This window comes from Dendrobates tinctorius, unplaced genomic scaffold (assembly GCF_039654945.1).
Source record: "Dendrobates tinctorius isolate UK_male_01 unplaced genomic scaffold, ASM3965494v1 ptg000174l, whole genome shotgun sequence".
NCBI lineage: Eukaryota > Metazoa > Chordata > Amphibia > Anura > Dendrobatidae > Dendrobates > Dendrobates tinctorius.
The window spans coordinates 588307-612176 of NW_027361841.1; the positions used below are offsets into that span (position 1 = coordinate 588307).

General features: G+C 43.7%; 1 protein-coding gene across 3 annotated transcripts in view; it reads left to right on the forward strand.

Annotated features, from left to right (window-relative positions):
- Nucleotides 1-23870, forward strand: part of CAMK1D (calcium/calmodulin dependent protein kinase ID) — a 371674-nt gene that overhangs the window by 261871 nt on the left and 85933 nt on the right. For all 3 annotated transcript variants that reach the window (XR_012221357.1, XM_073551254.1, XM_073551255.1), the window contains exon 3: nucleotides 16901-16975. Coding sequence is in view for 2 of the 3 variants with exons in the window: in XM_073551254.1 (XP_073407355.1) it covers nucleotides 16901-16975 (75 nt within the window). In the remaining variant the exon portion in view is untranslated. The remainder of the gene's footprint in view (nucleotides 1-16900; nucleotides 16976-23870) is intronic.

Consider the following 23870-nt stretch of genomic DNA (forward strand, 5'->3'; position numbering starts at 1 on the left):
CGCCTCCAGGGCAAAATCACAACTTGTATTTAGGGAACTGGAGGATGCGGAAAGGGCCCTTGCAACACAGAGCACACCTGCCACTCGGAAGCGATTGGGGGAGGCGCAGTCAAAGGTGACCAAACAGACATTAGAGGCGGCGGCGCAAAAACGGCTGTTTCAATCTACTCAATATTTTGAGAGTGCGGAAAGTGTGGGGCATTTGCTTTCTGTCGTGACATCGGCACAGAGAGGGTCTGCGGCTATAGCGGGTCTTCAGGATGTGAATGGGTGACTGCTCACTGACGCACCGGGGATTTTAAAAATTCTAGAGATTTTTTATGCTGACTTGTATTTCTCACATGCTAGGGCCCCGACAGAGGATGTTGTTTCCTTTTTGGAGGCTGCCAATCTCCCAAGGTTGACTCCTGAGGACAGACGCTCTCTAGATAGACCTCTAAGTCTGGACGAGTTGGAGGAGGCTCTGGGAACCATGTCCAATGGTAAGGCACCTGGGGTAGATGGGTTGCCAGCTGAGGTATACAAACGGTATAGAACGGTATTGCTCCCTGCTCTATTGACGGTGTTTAATGATAGTCTGGAACGGGGTGTTCTCCCACCGTCTATGCGAGAAGCTGTCATCGCCGTGCTGTTGAAAAAGGATAAGGACCCAACTCTGCCTGCGTCGTATAGGCCCATCTCCCTGTTGACGCTAGACATTAAACTTTTAGCGAAGGTCCTGGCCATTCGACTCTCAAAGGTAGTAGCTGTGTTCATACACCCCGATCAGACGGGGTTTATGCCCAACAAATCGATGGCTATGAATATTAGGAGATTATATCTGAATATGCAGGTGAGGGCTGATAATGCCGGGAAGAGGGTGGTTCTGTCCCTAGACGCCGCTAAGGCATTTGATAGTGTGGAGTGGGACTATCTATGGGCGACGCTTCACTGTATGGGCTTTGGCCCGGGCTTTATTGGCTGGGTCAGGCTCTTGTACTCGGAGCCGAGCGCTCGGCTGAGGGCTAATGGTCAGTTGTCTAATCCTTTTTCGCTTCATAGAGGAACAAGGCAGGGATGTCCTTTATCCCCGCTGCTGTTTGCTCTCGCGGTGGAGCCATTGGCTTCCAGGATAAGATTGGATACTGGCATAGAGGGATTCTGGTATGGGGAGCAAGAGGAGAAGGTAGCACTATATGCGGATGACCTGTTGTTATTTTTAGCGGATGCGGACAGATCATTACAAAACACGATGACACTTCTTGGGGTATTTGGGAAGGTCTCGGGTCTGGTTATTAACTGGGAGAAGTCTGCGCTCCTCCCATAGGACTCAAGCTCCTGCAGTGTGGTAGGTGTGCCGGTTGCAACGTCCCTTCAATATTTGGGCATAAAAATATCCAATAAGCTGACAGACTATGAGAGTCTAAATCTTGTCCCGTTGTTGGACAGGATCAAACAGAAGGTTAAGGCCTGGGCAAAGTTACACCTCTCTGTAGTGGGAAGAGTGAATCTGTTGAAGATGGTAGTTATGCCGCAACTCTTATATGTCCTTCATAATTCCCCTGTCTGGCTTCCCCAGAACAGGTTTCATAAAATTAATATGATTTTTAGAGAGCTCGTTTGGCTGAAACAAGGCGCGAGAATTAAACTTGAACACTTGCAAAAGCCTAAGGATGAGGGGGGACTTGCGTTGCCCAACCCATGGCTTTATTTTTTGTCTTCCCAGTGCCAGCATGTAGCAGGAGGGATGGAGGGCGAGTTGGCGGATTTGGTGGGAGGTCAGAAGATCCTTCAGTTTCTAGTGGGACGGGGATCACTGGTGTCGAGTCTGGAGTCGGGTAGATTTCGATCCCTTGCATTCAGGTTTCCTACGGTGCTTCTAATGGTTAGAGTATGGGATAAGCTGAGGCAGCTGAGAGGAATACGCGGTCTTACAAAGTACTCCCCCATATGGGACAATCAGCATTTGCCATGTATGAAAACGCTCAGAGGCTTTGCTCACTGGAGGCGGATTGGCATATGGTGGGTGTCGCAGCTGGTGGAGGGAGGGGTTTTTAAAACTTTCGAGCAATTGGGACAGGAATTTCCCCTCCAACGTTCTATGTTTTATCAATATTTGCAGCTGCGTCACGCGTATATGGTGCAGAGCAAAAAAGTTGACCTAACCATACACCACGACGTCCTTGGACAGGTCCTGTCAAGGCATCCTATTAGCGCACTGATAAAGTGGGAACAACAGCTGGGTACGATATCAGCGGAGCAGTGGGACTCGATTCTACAGATGATTCCCAGATTATCTCTTAGTGAGCCTGGCCGCCTGTCTCAGCTATATGTCCTCTATAGGACATACAGGTCTCCCGAATGGTTGTTCAATAGAGGGTTGCGGTCGGATTCAAGGTGCCCCAAGTGCATGACAGATAATGCGGACATTTTACATATGATGTGGACATGCTCTTGCCTGCAGATATTTTGGATCGTGGTCCTTGGCCTTATACACTTGGTCACGGGACAGGATATTCCCAGGGACCCCATGATTTGTGTTCTGGGTTATGTTGATGAGGTGGGAGGGGATCAATACCTTAAAATTGCTGTGGCCAGAATGCTATTTGTGGCCCGAAAGCTGATAGCTTATCACTGGATTTCTGCCAAAATCCCCTCAAGAAAAGAATATATTAATAGGTTGAACCAAATATTATATAGGGAAAAGTCTGTGTACCTTGGGAGGGGTGTGCCGCATATTTTTGGGAAAATATGGGAGGGATGGTTGAAGATTCCCAGCCTGGCTGCCTCGAATCTTCTGGATTAGTGGGTGGGCCCTGGAGGTGGTCTCCTGTCGGTTGTTACTCGCCATTTCTCATATGATATGGTTGTGTGATAGAATTGGGTTTATTCGCTATGTACCACTCCATGCCATCGGACAAAGGGAGGGGGGTGTTATGGGGGAAGGGAATGTTTGACAACATGTTGTAAGTTGTACATGCCTGTCATTTCCAAAACTTTTAATAAAAACTATCTGATTAAAAACCATAGAGGTCTGCTGGAGACCTCTGATTGTAATGCCGATCCATCGGTGACTTGCGATCACGTGACAGGGTCACCGATGGGCGGGATTTCCCATAAGCGGGAGATTGACAGCGGTATTTAACAGGTTAATAGCCGCAGGTGGATCGTGATATGAATGAGTCACCGTAGGAGGCAAAAGCAGAAATACAAGCTAAGTCCAGAAACCCAGAGAAGTTGGCAACTATCAGATTGCAGACCCCTGAACCTATCAACACAACTAGCAGTAGCCGTGGGGGGTTCCTACGATGCCCTAGACCCCTCGATCACAGCCGGAGAAATACATAGGCCTAAGGAAAGAAAGGGGAAATCTAAACTGCCCCAGAGCAGACCCCAAAGCAAAAGGCAGCCCCCCACATATAATGACGGTGAAGCAAGAAGAAAGAACAAAACACAGACAGAAAGATAGACTGAGCAAAGACGGGGCCCCAAAACTACCTAGATAGCAAAGGACAGGAAGGCTGCTGTCTGCAATCTGCCAAAACCCTATCAAAGACATAAGCCAACCAGCTGATATGAAAAAAGGCCCTGAAGCAGCTAGGCTTCAAAAACTGAATCAGCACTCAGGTAATTTCAGAAGACAGAGCTAAATGAATTCAGCACACCCCAGCAGGGAATGGCAGATATCCAGAAAAACAAAGCAAAAACAAAGTCAAAGCACAAAAGCAAAGGCCGAGCAGCAAACTTAGCTTTGGAGGAGCAGGAATTCAGACTGGTCTCCAAGGATCCCATAGAGAAATCACCCGCAGGGCAGAAGGGCGTCGGCAGCATTATATCCAGTCCGTAACTCCACTCAGCCAGTCACAATCATCAGCCTCAGGTGTTTGACAATCAGGCTCACTACCTTCTTTTACCAGAAGAGGGAGTTCCTCGGGCCTCAGTAATGAAGGGGAAAATGAACTCACAACATCCACCCATGGCTGTTATAGGCACATGTCAGCTGTTCAAAACAGCTGACATGTGTCGGGAATAATGTGGGCTCAGCGCCTGTTATGATTGGGTCACCGAGAAGGAAAACAAGACCAAGCTAAGCTACAGGAAACCAGAGAGGTTGGTAACTAAGCGGATTGCAGACCCCTGATCCTATCCACACAACTAGCAGTAGCCGTGGAGCGTGCCTACGATGATTCTAGACGCCTCGACACAGCCGGAGAACTAAATAAGCCTAAAGCAAGAAAAGGGGAAATCTAAACTACCCCAGAGCAGACCCCAAAGGAATAGACAGCCCCCAAACATATATTGTCGGTGAGGCAAGAAGAAAACACAAACAAAGCTAGGAAAATAGGCTGAGCAAATGATTGGGCCCACACTAACTAACTAGAAAAAACAGGAAAGGAAAGACACTGTCTGCAATCACGCAAAAAACCCGGTAAAAATGTCCAACACTTCTGATAGCGAAAACTCTGAAGTCACTAGACTTCTCCCACTATATCAGCACTCTGGCATATTCTGAAAACAGAGCAAAAAGAGGCCAATCTAATAAGGGACAAAAAACAAACTGACACAAACAGTAACATAAGGATGGAAATTCAGCACAGCCCCAGCCGGGGCTGGCTGACCACACAAAACTGAGTAGACAAAACCAAATCAAATGTGAACAATAGCAAAGAACACTTAGAGCATGCAGGGACTGAACTGGAAACTAAGACCTCAGGAGGCAGGAAAAATCACCAGCAGGGATAGAGGGAGTCGGCTGTCTTAAATCCAGTCAGAGACTCCAGATGTCCGAGCGTCGTCCTCATTATCAGGTGGCAGGCCTCTGTCAATTAGATCAGCTCCATTACCTCCTGTATCCACCAGAGGGAGCCCGGAAAGAGAACTCGCGACTCCTCTGTCAATACAACCAGCTCCACTACCTTCAATAGCAACCAGAGGCAGGCCAGAAAGTGAATTCACAACAGCGCCGGAGCCCACATCAAAGGGAGGGAGTTTGACGTAGGCGTACTATTACACACAATGTCGGAAAGACGTTAAAGGAGAAACTCCTGTCATTACTGACACCTACTGCTTGTGACGTCCGTCTGCGAGTCTGGGCTGCAGTAAGACAACACCCCGAGCAACCCTGATACCCTTTACCCCTATACAGGGATCTGGATTTATAGCAGAGCCCAGGAGGTAGCTGTCTGAATAAGAGCAGTGGATCAGAGCAGGGCGGTCGCCAGAGAGGTGTTCCAATACGGGACCAAAAACGTAGTGGGATCCGAGTCTAAACCAGTCGGGCAGCAACGGTACAAAAACAGCAGACAGTAGCAGTGTCAGATTCGGGCCAAGGTCAGAGTCATCAACCAGGAGGGCGGCAGAGGTACAAAATCGTTAGGCAGAAGCAGAGTCAGAAATCCAGGCCAAGGTCAGAGTCATAAACCAGGAGGGCGGCAGAAGTACAAAAACGGCAGGCAATAGAATGGTCAGAAATCCAGGCTGAGGTCAAAGTTAACTATAGCAATTCACACAGTAGCACGCAGGGGAGCCAAGAATATATCCGGCGGCTTGCAAGACCAGTCTCAAGGTATTTGAGGGATCAGGTCATCCCTCACAGGTTCCTGGACTGATGATATCATTAGGACCGCCCCCAGGACCAGGCCAGATGGTGATGCAGTAATCCCCTGATGACTGACAGAGGGGCGGAGCCTGCACCCACCAGATGCCTGCGCAGGAGCCCCTTCTCTGTCACCACCATAACTCACGGGCGAACCACAGCGCTTCCCAGTGGCCGAGGCAGGAACAGCCGTCCCCGAGTCTGATGGTGAAGTGGCGGTCCGGCGCCTCCTAGTGGCCGCAACCGGAACAGCAGGCCCCCAAATCTAACGGCGACGTGACAGACCGGCGCCTCCTAGTGGCTAAAGCCGGGACAATAGGCCTCGAGTCTGACGGCGACGTAACAGAACCACGGCGCCTCCCAGTGGCCGAGGCAGGAACAGCCGTCCCTGAGTCTGACGGCGAAGTGGCGGTCCGGCGCCTCCTAGTGGCCACGACCGGAACAGCAGGCCCCAAGTCTGACGGCGATGTGACACTGCTCCTATAACATCCTTTTTAGTATTTCTTGACTGACTGTCAAATTGATAGTTCTTGTTGGCTGATCAACATTGTGTCAATGTTTATGCTGTTTCAAGGATCTGTCTATCATCTGTCTATCATGTATCTATCCATCCACTTTTGGTTTGTCTATTTTTCTTTGCTCATATTTGCTATAAATTAACCAATAAAACATCATCACAACATCACAAAGTGGATCACAGGATCTTTAGAGAAATAAAGTATATATTGTTTCTATCTACTGTTATTGATCTGTTTTGTGTATCTCTCAATATCACAGTATGGTGTGTGACATTATTATTCGCTACTGCCGTTTTTAACACCTTTCCACGTGTGCAATTTTTTAAAAACACTTGGTTTTATTTTTCCACCACTTCTTCCAAGAGCTATAATATTTTTTAGATTTTGCTGTTGACAGTGTCATATCAAGGATTTTGTTATGGGTCTGATTGAAGTTTTGAAATGATACCATTCACTTTATCATGTATTGTACTAAAAAATGGAAGAAAAATTCCAAGTGTGGTGAAATGGTAAAAAACAAATCACAATGATTTTTCTGTTTTTTTTTTTTTAACGGCATACATGGTGCAGTGAACATGACCTGACAGCATGATTCTCCAATCTCCATGTCAGTATCAGGCCTGTGATACCAAGTTTTTATAGTTTTTTTTTGCTTGTCTTGTTTTTTTTATTTAGGTAGTGAAAAAATTGGGAAATTTGTAAAAGAAAAAGAAGTTTGTCGACTTTTTCTGAAACTCGTAACTTTTTTTTCCCTATTATTTGAGCTGTGTGAGGTCTTGTTGTTTTACTTGGAGAGTTGACTTTTTTATTGATTAAAGTTTTGTCACCTACATTAGTTATCACTTTTTACTGCATTTTCTTTTACTAGAAAATGGCAATTTTGCATTTTCTTTCTTCTCTTTACAGAGTTTATTGTCTGGGTTAATAAATTTTATATTTTGATAGATCAGACTTTTTCAGAAGCGGCAATATCAAATATGCCTTTATATATATTTACATTTTTGTTTTTTTAGAGAAAAGGGGGTTAGAATTATTATATTTTATTTCATATTTTTAAAAGCTTTTTATGTTTTACTTTAATGATTAGTTCTCTTACGGGAGATAGAACCATCATTTCTTCACTCAGGAGCGGACACTGACAGCTTGGGGCCCCTGTGCAAGAAATGTGTCTGGGCACCCTTCCTTTTATTGCGACAAAGCTATATATATATATATATATATATATATATATATATATATATATATATATATATATACAGTATAGCCACACACATACATGTGTATATATTACATAGTCTCCTTTATTATGTTTATTGCCATCCCTTATTATACAGTGTCCTCTCTTGTTATGTACAGTACCGTCCTTTACATATTGTATTATATAGAGCCCTGTTTTTTATTACATACTGTCCTGTCTTGTTAGATGTATAATGCAATGATGACTGATGGAGCATGGGAAAGCTTCTTATCTGCTGGACGAGCTGATGAACTGGTCGTCTAATCACCGACTCCTCCATCAGCAGTCATTTTATATCTAAATAGAGAGTGGACTATGTAATAAAAGAGGGCGCTGTTAACAAAATTAACAAGAATACACTATGTAAGAGACAGCACTGTACATAACAGCAGAGGAAGCTATATAATAAAGGACATTACCATATATAATTAGAGAGGATGGTACGTAATAAGGGACAGTGTTATACATAATAAAAGAGGAAACTATGTAACTAAGGATGGTGTTATACAGAATTAGTGAGTACACTATATACACTATACACTATAATAACCAATAAATTTCGTTCAACTTAACAATTGTGTCCCACTTGTTGTTGATTCTTTACCAAAAAATTACATTTGGTATCTTTATGTTTGAAGCATGATATGTGGGAAAAGGTTGAAAAGTTCTAGGGGTCCGAATATTTTCACAAGGCACTGTACTAAAGGACTGTGTTATACGTGAGTACACTATATACTAAGGGACTGTGTTAGACATAATAAGCAATAATAATGTCTACCTCCATCTGTTTCTAAGTCCATTATAAGTCCCCCTTCCTCCCATCCCAATCCCCCACACCACTCATTGTCCTCCTCCACCCCGTCATTGCCTTCTCCCCCACCACTATCATTGCTTTGTCCCCTGCCACCCCATCATTGCTCATGCCACCACCTCCATCGCCCATGCCACCACCTCCATCATTCTCTCCCCCCACCACTCCCATCATTGCCCATTCCACCACCTCCATCATTTCCTCCTCGCCCACCACCCCTATAATTGCCCATTCCACCACCCCCATCATTTCCTCCTCCACTACACCCCCATTATTGTCCTTTCCACCACCACCATTGCATTCTCCCCCACCACATCCATTATCATTGCCCTTTCCACCACCTCCATCATTACCCCTTCCACTACCACCATCATTGCCTTCTCCTCCACCACCCTCATCATCTCCTCCTTCCGTATCACTCCTATCATTGCCTTTTCCACCACTTCCATCATTTTCTCCTCCCTTACCATCCCCATCATTGCCCTCTCCATCACCCCATCATGGCCTTCTCCACCTACACACACACACACAGTCAAACTCAGCAACATTCACCAGCAGTTGTACACATGCACGCGCACACACACACCACCACTCATCTCTACACACAAACACATACATAACTAGGAGGATAGCGTGCACTCAAGTCCAATGGCGAGGTGCAGGTGTAACGGACCAGTAGGTCCTATTACTAATAATAGTCTAATTCACCGCACACTCAGAGGGATTTTGTGCAAATAAGTGCTTAACGCCATGACGCCACTGCAGCTAGGCGTGGGAGCGCCGCTGTATAGCACCCTATCAACAGCCATCTTTCTTGGGCTATTCTCTTGGGAGTTCTATTCCTCTTTATTCAAAGATCCGACTTTCAATTCAGCGATAAAAGTGATAAAGGCTCGGACTGAGCCGAAACGTCGTGTTATTATATCGCTTCTACTTCGTGCTATATATTCTTGTTTGGCTCCCACATGTTTTGTATATAATAAAATAAGCACTTATTTGCACAAAATCCCTCTGAGTGTGCGGTGAATTAGACTATTATTCACAAACACTTACAGGCAGCACCTTTCACCTGTTCGCCCCGCAGGCACTCCCGCAGCATCACCGGCGCCCACACTTCCTCTCTCTCTCTGCCACAGCCGGCCACTGAATGATGATGTCATCCAGCGACACTGCTGTCTATGTGAGAGGAAGTGCGGGCGGCAGGCAGGACGGATCACTGCAGCTCTGCTGCTATTTTCTCTTGTAGGCAGCGGAGCTGCAGGGATGGCTTCCTGCCCACCGCCCATAAGGGGAATCTGACCAGGGGACCCCCGGAGCCGGATACACAGGCCAGATTGCCCTCATTGTTAGCTGCCCTGCAGGGGCCCCCCTTCACCTCCGGGCCTCGGTGCAGCCACACGGGCTGCACAGGCGGTATGTCCGCCCATGTCTTCACTTGTTCAATGTATTGTATACCACAGTATTGCAGTATACTGGAGAAAATTTCATTCTCACATGAAGAAGGAGGACAAAGATGGCAGCTGTGAGTCCACTCTATACATGAGGTGCTGTCATTGGACATACTATTATGCCCTATGTTGGGAAGGAGATAATAGACTTGATACATTTATTTTTGCATGTAAATATATCTTGTTTTTCATCCTCTTTTTGAATGTTATTAATTAAATGAATGTTTTTATCTTTTAATAAACTTTTACATTTTCATTATTGGTGTTAGGCGTCGGATTCCATCCCCTGCACAGGAGGAATCTCGAGCCTTGCATTCTGCGGTCTCCCATTCAGTCCCAGCCACAGAGGAGCCTGCTCAGCAAAGACGTCGTTCCCAGCGTCTTGCTCAGGCTAGTGCTGTCAGGTTGGTTGCTGCTGCTACCTCTGGGTCAGCTTTGGTAATCACACTAGCCAGCATCGAGCAGCTCCAGAGGCTAAGTCCTTTTTGCAGCCTTCTGAGCATGCCCGTGGGACGACCTCTCATTGGAGGTCGGGGGTCACACGCTCAGGTCCTTCTCCAACTCGGATTGGACCATCAGGAAGGTCCCGTAAGGATGCTGCTATAAAAGGTTTGCATGGCCGCTTGGTCATGCGCTAGTATAGTCTGCAATTTGTAGTGGAATATGTGATGATGGATGCTTGTGAAACGCTGACTGACTCATTATGAAACCCTCTGATATGTTGTTAGGGTTTAGAGTGCCAGTCAGCGCCGGGTAGTGGCACTGCCTAGCACCGCAGTGCTCCTAGCTCCCATCACATGCTAGCGCCAGTGTGTGCCACACTACATTAGGCACTACGCTACCGCACGTTCAACGACAGCAGCCTGAGCGGCGTAGTGCTCCACTAATGCGCTTTCCAGCCCAAAGCTTAGGGTGGTTAGTGGCGTCCTCCAGAACTGCGCTGTACGTACCTCGGGGGGTATTGTGCTATCAACTGTGCCCTGTGGCTCTTAACAGGGCACAGCGTTTAGTAAGGGTCTGTCCCTGGCGTCGCAGTTGCGGCGCCGAACACTGGTGGGTCTAGAGGGACTCTTACCCTGTGTCCTTGGGGCAGGGTCCTGTGACCAAAACACTAGTGTTCACTCTGCGGTAGCGCGGCCCTGTGAAGCAACAGGGTTCGCCTCCTATTCACCAGGTGAAGTTAACCTGTGTGTGTCTGCTATACCGCCAGTTTCTGTCCACCATTACTGAGCAGCAGTCTACCATCTCTGCACGGTGGACCCCAGGCTGCGAACACACCACATTACCATCTTTTATTATTCGGTGCGTTCCGCCAGCCCTAACAATTGGTTATATCAAGTATTTTTGATATATCGAATGGATTGGTGCTGATTATTTTTTATTAATACTACACAAGGTACAAACATAAAAAAACATTAATTATCTATTCTGGGAAAAATATAGTGTATTCACATTAGATTCCTAATAAACCTCATTCAGCCTTGAAAAGTACATCATGCTAACCTACCAAGAATATTTCCAGGAAACCTTGTTACACTGGGATTACCTGGAGAGGCATTGATTCTGAAGACAAATACAAAGAATGCATATGTTGCTTTAGATCCCAATTACTAATGAATTAATTTAAGCAGTTCTTGATGCCCCCCTGAAGCTCTGCTTTTCTCCTACATTGGAAAATGATTTAAAAATGTTCTCCGTTTATTTATTTAAAGAGAACCTGTCATCAAGATTGTGCTCAATAACCTATAGATCGTGTCAGGTTGGCGCCATTATACCGATTTATTCCAGGGTCACACTTGCGAGTGCAATGTGAAAAAGTCGTGCGAGTCTCTCGCCTGAATACACGTCACTGCCGCCGTCACTCGGGACCGACGTGTGCGGCTGCATGTCTTTCTATGCAGCTGAACGCTCCAGTCCGAACCGCCGGCGGCAGTGCCGGGTATTGATGTGATAGACTTGTGTGAGTTTCTTGCATTGCACTCGCAAGTGTGACCCGTTCTTACAGTGATACCTAGGTTGATAAAATCCATCTTGTGGTTGTTGTATAATCTTTATTCAGTTTTCAGTTAATGATATTCTTGTGCTTCGGGGCGGCCTGTGAGGGGGGGGGTCTTTATATGTTGCTCTGCTTAGATATTCATCCTTACAGATGTGACCTGCCTCCTATTTTACATACTGCATATAATATGCTTTAAAAAAAAAATCACATTAATCATGTAGTCACTGTAGCATGATAAGATGGATAATATGCCTTCGTTTTGTTTAGACAGTTTTGTTTGAAAAAAAAATCTTAATTTTCCGCTGCATAGTTTCCCCCATAGAGATTCATTAGAAAATGCGCTGCTTCCAAAACACTGCTATTCCTGATTGGGGGCACATCTAGATAGCAAGCTGCATGGATCGACAATGCAGCCTGTCATCCAGCAGAGAAACTGTGTGCTCAGTGTCTCTCTGTGAACTGCTATTCCCTGTCTGACGGCACTGCAGGCGCGAGAAAGTTCTCCTACTCGTGGTGCCGTCTAACAGGTCCTGTGAGTTCATGACCAATGAACTCACTTCACCTTTCTGATGTCAGTGCGAGCGGTGGGAAAATGTATCTAAATTTTCCCACGGTGCTCGCGTCGACGTCACATGGGTGAAGTGAATTCATTGGCTGTGAACTCACAGGACCTGTCTGTCTGATGGCACTGCTAGCAGGAGAACTTTCTCACACTCGCGGTGCTGTCAGACAGGGAATAGCAGGTCACAGAGAGACACTGATCACACGGTGCCCAGTTTCTCCGCTGGATGACAGGCTGCATGGTCGCACCAAAAAGCCTGCCATTATGTAGCAGAGTTGAACCCATCATGGGACTAATGGATTAAAAGCATCTTTGCGGAAAGGTGAGGAATTTTGTTGTTTTTTTACCTCTTTTGCAGATGGTGAGGGCATCGAGGGAATGGTCAAGGTTGTAAGTATGGTTTAATTAAGAATATTAAATGAGTCTTTGTCTTTCTATCAATTAAAAGACTTTTTCTGGATGTCTGTGTTTTCTTACAATGTGACCATGGGGTTAGTAATAGGGGCCTCTTATTGACACCTCTCCATTACCAAACTCGAAGCTTGATGTCTCCTGACAATACAAAGGTGATATCAACTCCCTTGCTATAGGGCAAGTGGGAAGAGCAAGGCTAAGTGCTAGAATTGGCGCATCTTAGAAATGCTCTTTTTCTGGGGGCTGCCAGCTGATGTTTTTAGCCAGGGGGGCCACTATCCATGGCCCCTTCCTAGGCTATTAATGTCAGCCCGCAGCTGTCTGCATAGCCTTTGCTGGTTATTAATTATAGGGAGACCCCACGTCTTTTTTTGGGGGTCCCCCATTTTAATAGCCAGTAATGGTTAAGTATACAGTTGTGAGCTGATATTAATAGCTTGGGAAGCTCCATGGGTATTACTCCCTTCCCAGGCTATAAACATCTACCCCCAGACATGAGTTTTCCCTCTGCTGGTTTCAAAAATTGCACGGGAGCCCACGCCATATTTTTCTGAAAAATAATCTTTTATTAATTAAATACACGTACAGTAATTTGCACATACACTGTACTAATTGTATTTGTCACTGACACCTATATATCTAAATATTCTATTTGTATTTACTGTATGTAATCCATCTTTTCTATCCTGTCAGCTCCTGTAGTAATTTTACAGAACACGGCAGATGAATTACAGGCTTTTCTTCTATCTATGCAAAATGAATACATACAGTATATACAGTATATGTGTGTCACTGACATCTACACAGTATATCTATGTATTCTATGTGTACATATCTATTCTATCAGTTCTATTCTAACCTGTCAGTGTGATTTTACTGTATGCCACACATGAATTGGCGGCTTTTTAAAGGACACCGGTGCGTAAAAATCGGACAGCACTCGCATGGTCCGAGTGCTGTGCAATTTTTCTTGTCACACCCATAGGCTTGCATTGGCAAGTCTTGGTGCCAATCGCAGCATGCTGCAATTTTACACGCACGCTGAATACGCCCGAGAAAATAAACGGTAATGTGAGCTACCCCATAGATTAACACTGGGCCGAATGTTATGCGATGTTTTGGCATGTAAGAGGCCCCATTTTACAAACTATACCTCTCAATGAATTCATCTTGGGGTGTAGTGCTAGTGTTCATATTGACAGCACAGTTGTGCTACTAAATTTTATACCATTGGATGGAGAAGAAAAAAACAATTACGGTACATTTTTACATTTTACAAAAATTCTGTTTTAGCCCCGGATTTTACATTTTCACAAGGGTAAATGGGTAAAAATGGAACCAACATTTGTCACACAATTTATGCTTAACCTGGCAATACCCCTTATGAGGCTGTACGGTACTGCGTAGCCACATGGTAAGAGGCGGAATGGAAGGAGCGCTATTTGACTCTTGAAGAACAAATTATTGTAGAATAGTTTTTGGAAATTATACCTCTCTGGGAATTTATCTACAGCTGTAGTGACAATTTTGACTCCATGGGTGTTTTCCTGAAACAAGCAGCAGTGAATGTTGCTGAGTGAAAATTGCAAATTTGCCATTGTAGTGCCCTTACATTGTAGTGCCTGTACATTATGCCCAGCCCATGCTTCTGAAGACATGTGCACCATTAATTACCGTAAGCGGGCTTTCATCGCTCCAGAAATGCCAAACATATAGATGCAAAATGTGTTTTAGGCACACTGTGAGTCTCAGAATGAAGGGTGGCAATTGGATTTGGGAATGCAGTATTCTCTGGTTTTCTTTTGGGGGGCGAGGAGCTATTGTTCTTTTCTAGATTCTTTGTTTCAACTAATAACATGAAAGCCCCCTATATTTTCATTGACAGATGATGGAGCTGAGTGGGGACTTACTTTTTTTGTGGATTAAGTTGAAGTTTTTATTGGGAACATTTTACATAACATTTATCCGGCGCACTACGCTGAGCATTTACATTGGGGATTAAATTTAAATCTCCAAATGATGTGATTTAGATGAAACCTGAGGGATCCATTCACTATAATGAGGCAGCTGGACTCGGTCTGGCCTGTTCAGCAGTGTCTGTCTTTTCAGAGGTGCACAAAACTGTGGTTGGTCTTACTTTTAAGCATGCTTAAAAAGACCACCGACAGATCATAGGCCAGACAGAGTCCAAAGTGTCTCCATCTGTCTTTTTATAGTGAATCTTCCGATGGAGATTCGTTCTGAATCATGTGTTTCAGAGATTTACATAGAAAGCCCCGTGTAATCACTCAGCATAGAGGCAGAATAAACAAATCAACCGCAGGTCAAGAATTGGTTTTATTTATTTGTTACACCATTCCTTTATTAGGATGAGTTGACATTTTTATTGGTACCATTTTTGGTCACATAACATTTTTTGATCGCTTTCCATTCTGATTTTTGGGAGGACGAATTAACAAAAAACAGTATTTCAGGAATGTTTTTGTGCCATTTCCTGTGTAGTAAAAGTGATAAGATAGCTTTAGTCTTCGGGTCAGTACGATCATGATGATACAACATTTACTGTATTTTTCGGACAAGAAGACGCACCCAAAATGTTCAAGAGGAAAATGGGAAAAAACAAGATTTTTTTATAAGATGTGGTTCTGTCTTATAGTGCAAATTTAAGGTATGTTACATGAGGGGGGCCGTGGAGCGTAGTCACAGGAGGCATGGTCCCTTCCTCTGGAAACCGGCAGCAGAAGTGGAGCAATGTTGCAAGCCCTGGGTGGGAGAAGTGAGTACAACAGCGGTGCAATGCTGCAGGTCCGACGTTGACAGTGAAGCGGAGTGCATTGCTTTCCAGGTGACCATTTTCCTGAAGCCGTGAGCTGCCGGAGGTGTCTCATGCGCAGACTGGCATCTCGGCCGAGATCCCAGTCAGCCCATGCATCGCGAAATATGCAGAAGTGGGGACTCAAACATATTATTTGAGCACGCTCAAGACACTCAGATAGCACCCAAGCATCCTCGGAAAACACCTTATCTGAGTATGTTCGCTCGTCACTAGTATATACTGTATGTAGTTATATATAAAATTATATATTTATTTGTAGTTATATATTGTGGTAGGTTGACCCACTCAGCTGTTCACAGAGGTAGACTCAGGAACATTTCTTCTGTTGGTTAAATTAAATCACGGCATAAACCAGTGCAAAGTTCATGAAAATAAACACGGCCTAGCAAAACCGGGAAACAAAAAGACAACGCATGGTGCAGTCCTTATGCTTGCGGGAATCCGCCCGCTCAGGATATAATCATCACAGTTGCACATGAACACTTATCTGGAGGTCTCCTGCCTCTAGACCAGGGGTGGGGAACCTCATGCTCGAGGGCCATATATGACCCTCAATGACATTTTATCTGGCACCCGGGCAGACTCCCAGAGAGCACGGTACTTAAGTTAGCAGCTGTGTTATGATGGCCGCCGGCACACTGATTTCTAATTGTTCTATGAACACATGCATGCAGTGTTCACTACTGAAATATGAGGCGTGCAGTGAAAGATTACGGTGTGACACCAGTGTCAGCGTCAGGATATACTTTGTGGGCGAAGTTGGCACTCAATTTGTACGGCCCCCGAAGGATAGTATAAATATCCAAATGGCCCATGGCAGAAAAAAAGGTTCTCCTCTCCTGCTCTAGACCACAGACAGAGAAAAAAACTCAGTGGCAGGACATTTAACCTGCGATTTGACGCTTCAGATGATTTTCTGCACCAAATCTACAAGTCAAAAATATTCAACGTGTGCATAACTCTTCAGGTTTCACTTTCCTGGCATCAGGTCTTGCCAGCAAATCTGCAGTTAAAGAAGACACATTTTCTTTGTAATTTAGGCAAAAAATATATATATTTTCATCTTTCTCCTTCAATGGAAGTCTTAAATCAGAGGCTGGACCAACATCTGACTGGGATGATTTAGCGAATCCTGCTTTGAGCAGGGGGTTGGACCAGATGCCCCAGGAGGTCCCTTCCAACGCTACCATTCTATGACTCTATGATACACATGAAAATATTGCTCAATGAATGGAAATAAAGCATCCAATGTTTATATTACTTTGTACTTTTATTTGTACAGCTCTAATAATATGAAAATGTAAAATTAATTTAAAAAATAAATTGCTTAAAAAAAAAAAATTAACTCTTAACTGCAGTATGCATTTCATATATTACCGTATGTACTACTTATATATTCCTGTGACCAAATAATCTTAGTAACAAATGGCAGTTTCAGTTAGATCAGTTCAGTTAATGATCTACCTGGAAGCTAATTTACCTTTTTTCTGTTTTCGTCAGGATCAAGCATGAGAACATCGTTGCCTTGGAAGATATCTATGAGAGTCCTAGTCATTTGTATCTGGTCATGCAGCTGTGAGTAGTCATTAATTACAAGTTTCTAGCTTTGTTCCCTGCTGGTCCCACAAATTCCTTCCATAATGGCTCTTATACAGAGGTACCATTTGATAAACATTTACTGTGTTGGTGTCATAGCCTGTAGGTATAATTTGCAATGTTCCTATGACAACCAAAGTGTTTTATATCAAGTTTCATTATAGAGATAATTAGCAGATATAATTGCATATTTTTGTCTTGAGATGCATGACTTTTAACCACTTCGAAATCAGTACATTTAGATGGGATCCTAGAAAGTCTATAGCTCTGGAAAGGAAACTACAGCACATAAATCAATGCTACAGTGCTGGATAACTCCTTACCCACCAAATATTAGTCTTTTCCTTTAAAAAATCTACATTTTCTTTTCATATGGACTGGATAGAAACTTCCGTATGAAAGGAAAACTGAGTCAAAATGTTTTTCAGTGTTTTAAAAGGGAATCTGTCACCTTTTTTTTTTAATATGAGCTGCCGGCACCGACATCAGGGGCTTATCTGCAGCATTCTGTAATGGTATAGGTAAGCCCCCGATGTAACGTGAATGGTAAGAAAAAAAGAGTTAGATTATACTCACCGGGGAAGGGGGGGGTGGTCCGGTCCAATGGGTGTCGCGGTCCGGCGCCTCCCATCTTCTAACGGTGACGTCCTCTTCTTTCCTTCCTGTCGTGGCTTCTGCGCAGGCACACTGCTCTGCCCTGTTGAGGGCAGAGCAGAGTCCTGCAGTGCGCAGGCGCCGTGAGAGGTCTGGCGCCTGTGCACTGCAGTATTCTGCTCCTGCGCAGGAGCCACGGCAGGCAGCAAAGAAGAAGACGTCACCGTTAGAAGAAGGGAGGCACCGGACCAGACCGCGACACCCATCGGACCGGACCGCCCCCCCTTCCCGGTGAGTATAATCTAATTCTTTTTTCTTATCTTTCAGGTTACATCGGGGGCTTATCTACAGCATTACAGAATGCTGTAGATAAGACCCTGATGTCGGTGCCGGCAGCTCATATTCGAAAGAAGAGGTGACAGATTCCCTTTAAATAAATAACTAGGCAATAACTTGGTAAAACCCTTCAATACTGTTTGAGTTTCCAACCTCCCTGTCCCTCAGTCAAAAAAAAAAAAAAAAAACACCCCAAGTTTGTGCTAACACAACAAAATTGCTTAAATGGGTTGTCAAGTTAAACCAATTCATCACTTCTCCTCCAGATGGTTGATAACTTGTTGATCACTAGGGAAACAACTGCTGGGACCCGATCAGCAGAACAGGGAACTTTTATTCCACCAACGAGACATTTATGTGCCTGTCACAGAATGGCACGGCAGGTCGAACGCCCGATTGCTGCTTCGTTCATTGCATATGATGCAGCCAGAAAAAACAGCCCCATAAGGAATGAATAGAGAAGTGGCCAAGCAGCCAACATACCACACAGTTTTATAACAGGGATAAAATTTCCTTTTTCTGTCAATTTCTACTGGTCATAGCAGTCAAACCCCTCACCGATCAACAAGGCATCACCTATCCTGACCACGTGGCCACTATGGGACCTATGAGTTGGGGGGGTGCCCTCAGTCTGGCTTCTCAATTTCAATGGTTTCTATTGCCTGAGGATGCAGATTCAGTTGAATACAACTGCAAATGTGGGAGGGGGTGCTGAAACTGTGGGACCCATCATATTATCTTTTGGGGATTGTAGTAGGAAGTATAATGCTGTGTTTGGTGCTTCGTACTATTTTGGGGTGGGTACGTGGGAGCCATCATACTTTGTAGGGGGTAGAAGGAGCATCATACTGTGTAGTTGGCAGTGGGGGCTTCTTACTATTTGTAGGGGCATCATACTATATGGGTGGCTGTGGAGGGCAGCATACTGTGTGGAGGTCATTATACTGTCTGGTGTGGTTGTGGGGGACATCTTTAATATATGTGGGGGACGTCATATTGTGTGGGGGCTGTGAGTTCCATCTTACTATGTGGGAGTTCACTGTGATGGTCTCAAAATGTGTGTTGGAGAACTGTAGAGACATCATACTGTGTTTTGGGCACTGTGGGAGCATCATACGTTGCTGGCTGCAATGTGTGGTCATCATTCTATGTATGTGGGGGAATAATTTGTGGGAAAATTTACTGTGGGGTTATCATTCTAGGTTTTTGGGGGGCATATTTTGGGGCATCATACTGTATGAAAGGGAGATCGCAGTAGATGAGAACACTAAAGGGCTTCAGTTTCAGCACAGTTACTATGTACATGCTGCAATACATGCATCTCTCCCTGTTGTTAAAAATTGGAGGTATCCCCTGCTGTGTCTGTGCTTATGCTCTTTGACTCTTCCTCCTTCGCTGAATTTTTTTTTGGCTGGTGGAGGGCAATTAAGACTTGTGCTATGGGTCCCCAATACTTTCTGATTAAAAAAAACACTGTGGTACATAAGTGTACCATAAAAAAAAAGTTTTATTTAGCATCAATTAAAAATATTTTTTCTATTGCATGTTAGAAAAAAAAGCAGACTCAGTAAATATTAGAGAAACAGTAAAAAAGAGGATTTGGTCGCTGCTGGTGAACCCACAGCAACTGCTGTATGTAATTAGTAAAAAAAGGCAGCGTGTCACCCAATATTTAGACTTAAGCTAACCATATACCTTTCTATGAGATGAAGCATCAATACAAAATATTTCTGTTTGTAAATCTGTACCTCCATTGCCCTAAAAAAAAAACAACTGAATACCCCTGTGCTCCTTTCCAGCCACTTATTTAGATTACACCAATTCCTTTTATGTTGATCGACAGTGATGGCTTACACTGAGCCAGGCCAGGGCTCTCTGAAGATAAACCTTTATTCTGTTATCACTATCACTTTGATGCAAGAGGAAGCACAAATCACTCTCTCCTCGCTTCTGACATTGCTTGTTTACTCCACTATCACTTATATGCAGGAGAGAGCACACAAATCATTCTCTGCTTGCTTCTGACATTGCTATACTAATATACCTGGGCTTTGTCATCAGCAAGGAGAGAGATTTGTGTGTCCTCTCCTGCACAAACATGATAGCAGAGGAGAGGAGTGATGTCAGAAGCAAGGAGAGAGTGATTTGTGCTCTCTCCTCCACAGGGACAGTTATCACATAATGGAGGGGTATTTTTGGACATTGCTGTCTCTGGGCAAAACTGAGGTAGCAGTAATTTAAATTAGTGGGTGGCTTTTAGCCACACTAAAGGTGCACGGAGCTCCTTAATTTGCATATTACAAAAAAAGTAATTTTTGGTGGACAAGGGAGTAACATATCTAAAAAGATTTTTTTTTATTGTTACTCCATCTACAATGCAGCTTTATTAGTTTGAAGTTTAAATATAGGGTGACAGACGACTCCATTTAAGGAATATATATATGTCCCGGCATAGTATATTGCTACTGCTAGTGAATAGTATGAATACACTGAGTTAGTGCAGTCATTTATAGTCTCAACTCTGTTTTCCTGTACCACCTTAGTCGGGGGCAGACACATACAGAAAAAGTCCCCTGAACAAAAAGAGTATACGGGTCTTTTGCATTCCAATAATGTGCCTCTGTCAGTCACATGCTGCTTTGGAGGTGGTCTTGGTCCTTTGCCATTAGGACCCCTGTGTGGCAGCACAGGTTGCACCAATAGTATGTCCGCATCTGCACCATGCCATGGTTTGGTAACAGAAATAAAGCTGAGCAACTCACCACATCAGTGGTTTACATGTCCCTCGCCCCAATGCATGTTGCGCCTAATTTTGTGCTAACATTATATATACTGTGCATACCTTAATACTAGTTACTTGCATATAGCAGCTGCTGAGTGTATAGGCCTCTTTCACACTTCCGTTTTTGACCATCAGTCAAAATCCGCCAGGTTTTGAAAAAAACGGATCTGCCTTTTTTTTTGCGGATCCGTTTTTTTCCCCATTGAGTTGCATTACTGGCGGATCTTCACGGATGGCCATCCGTTGGATCCGTTTTTGTGAGGATCCGCCAAATTTTTTCCATCAGCCGGCATGCCTGGACGGACCATGCAACGTTTTTTGTTGTTGCTGGATCCGCATTTTCCAGTGCGCATGCCCGGAGAAAGGAAGTCAGGGAGAAAATTAACCCTGAAATCCTTTCTGGGGGAAGCAAAAAATTCTCTCTCTCTCTCGTTCCTTTAAAATTCTTCATTCTGCGGTTCCATCAAAAAACGGATCCTGTGGCATCCGTTCACATCAGTTAGGAACGGATCCGCTTCTCCGCCTTTTTGGCGGATTTTATCTGAGACAAAAAACTGAAGTGTGAAAGAGGCCTTACCTGCAGCGACCATGTCCTCTTTTTTGCGGTGTCTCTAATATTTAATGATTGTGTTTTCTTTTTTCTATGACATGCAATGTACTTTTAATTGATTCCACATAAATCTTTTTTTTTATTGTGCTCCAGATTGTTTTTTTTATTAATTGATATATAGGAAGTGGTTTGTTATGACTAATGAAAACTGACTATATATGAATGTCTCTTTGGTTACATACGTTCCCATAAGAAAGGTTTTCGGACTATTTCTTAGGTTATTTTGGCTGGTGAAAGATAATGTAAAATAAACCCTTATTTTGGATTAGCAACTGCGACAATGTTACATGATTAATTAAAAAAACAAAACACTGTGCCAGTCTTCGGTGCAGCAGAACGCTTGTTTTAAGTCCATATTCATACTTGCAGTGTCCAACAAAAATATTTGCCATCTAGAAGCACTTATTAAAATGATTTCCACCCACACAAGTTATTGCTGAAGCTCTTGACTGCTCTGAAATGAATTGTTTCATCAGCACACTTCAGTACACTTCTACCCCTGCTGTGCACGTCAGCCTCTCATTATGTTACTCCATTGTGAGCACTGTCTAAAAAAAAATCCATTTCATCTTGCCTTGAAATCTGCTTGTAGCACTTATAATATGACATTCCATGCATTGTATATGGTAAACAGTGATAATAAATAGTCATTATACGCACATCTTAGGGCAATACAGCAGGTTTGAAAAAGACAAAGTCACAGTTAAACAAATATACTTAATCATTTTCTGTAATTCCGGGGTTAACTTAAGGTGTTTGTGCTGCTCGAAGTGCACATGTTGTTTTTCTTAGAAGTCTTCCTAGAACTATTCTTTAATTCATATATAACTGTATTGAACTTTCTGATTTGGCTAGTAGAGGGGAAACTCCAATTCGGTTCCCGGTCTCTATGATGTATGCCTTATTATTATGTGTTTGTTTATGAATACATTTCTATAATTGTATGTCTTTGGACTGTTCTCTCTACATGTTATAAAATTTATTAAGAAAACTCCAGCCCTGGCTAAACATGATATGAAGACAATCAATGCAGTCAAGGGCCAAACAACATGTTGGATTGACAATATTTTTCAGTGACTTATTTTGGCGTCTTAGACCTCTTTCACACTTCAGTTTTTTGTGTCAGCTAAAATCCGCCAAAAAGGCGGAGAAGCGGATCCGTTCTTTATTGATGTGAACGGATGTCACAGGATCCTTTTTTTGACGGATCCGCAGAATGAAGAATTTTAAAGGAGAGAGAGAGAGAGAATTTTTTCCGTCCGCCAGAAAGAATTTCAGGGTTAATTTTCTCCCTGACTTCCTTTCTCCAGGCATGCGCACTGGAAAATGCGGATCCTACAACAAAAACAACGTTGCAGGGTCCGTCCAGGCATGCCGGCGAATGGAAAAAATTTGGCGGATCCGCAAAAAAACGGATCCAACGGATGGCCATCCGTCAAGATCCGCCAGTAATGCAACTCAATGGGGAAAAAAACGGATCCGCCAAAAAAAATGGCGGATCCGTTTTTTTTTCAAACACTGGCGGATTTTGACTGATGGTCAAAAACGGAAGTGTGAAAGAGGCCTTATTGTAATCGGGAGCACTAGTTTTTGTAGTAGTAGTAGTCTGAATTAAAATGGTTGTAAGAATATGTGATGTATATTTTTTACTTTAAGTATTGGTAGTAGATCCCATGATATGTGCAACCCCAATTCCAAAAAAAGTTGGAACACTGTGTAAAATGTAAAGAAAACAAGAATACAGTGATCTGTCATAGCCATATTTTATTCACAACAGAGCACAAATAAGAGGATGAAAGTTAGACATTTTTCCATTTCATTTGAAAAATCTATTTGGAAATTGATGGAAGCAAAAAGTTGGAAAAGGTGGAAAAGGACCATGTCTACCATTATGTAACATCCCCTCTTCTTTGTGCAAGTCTGTAAACATACGGGAAGTGAGGAGACCAATTGTTGGAGTCTGATGAAGGATTCTAGTTACTCAATAGTTCTGGTATTCTTTGACAGATTTTTCATTCCATGATGTGCCAAACTCCTCTTTATTGATGTAATCTCTGGACTTCATCACTTGAACTCTTCTTCTTGGGCGAAGCCATGCTGTTGTGATAGATGCAGTATATGATTTACCATTGACTTGCTAAAATATGCAAGGCCTTCCCAAAAAAGTCATTATCTTGATAGGAGCATATGTTGTTCTAGGATCTCTATATAATGCTCAGCATTGATGTGAAGCTGCCCATACCATAGGCACTAATGCAGCCCCATGACATCAGAGATGTAGACATTTGACCTGCACACTGATAAGCTGATGGTCTGTCTCCTCTTTAGTTTGCAGGGCACAGTGTCCTTGTTTCCATAAAAAATGTAACATTTTGGTTCATCTGAACACAGAGCGGTTTTCTACTTTGTCTCAGTCCATTTTAAATGAGCTTTGGCTCAGAGAAGCTTCTGGATTGTGTTGAAATTTGGCTTCTTATTTGCATAATGGAGCTTTCACTTGCATTTGTGTATTACACAGGGAGCTGGGTATTCCTGAGCCCAAGCAGTGATTT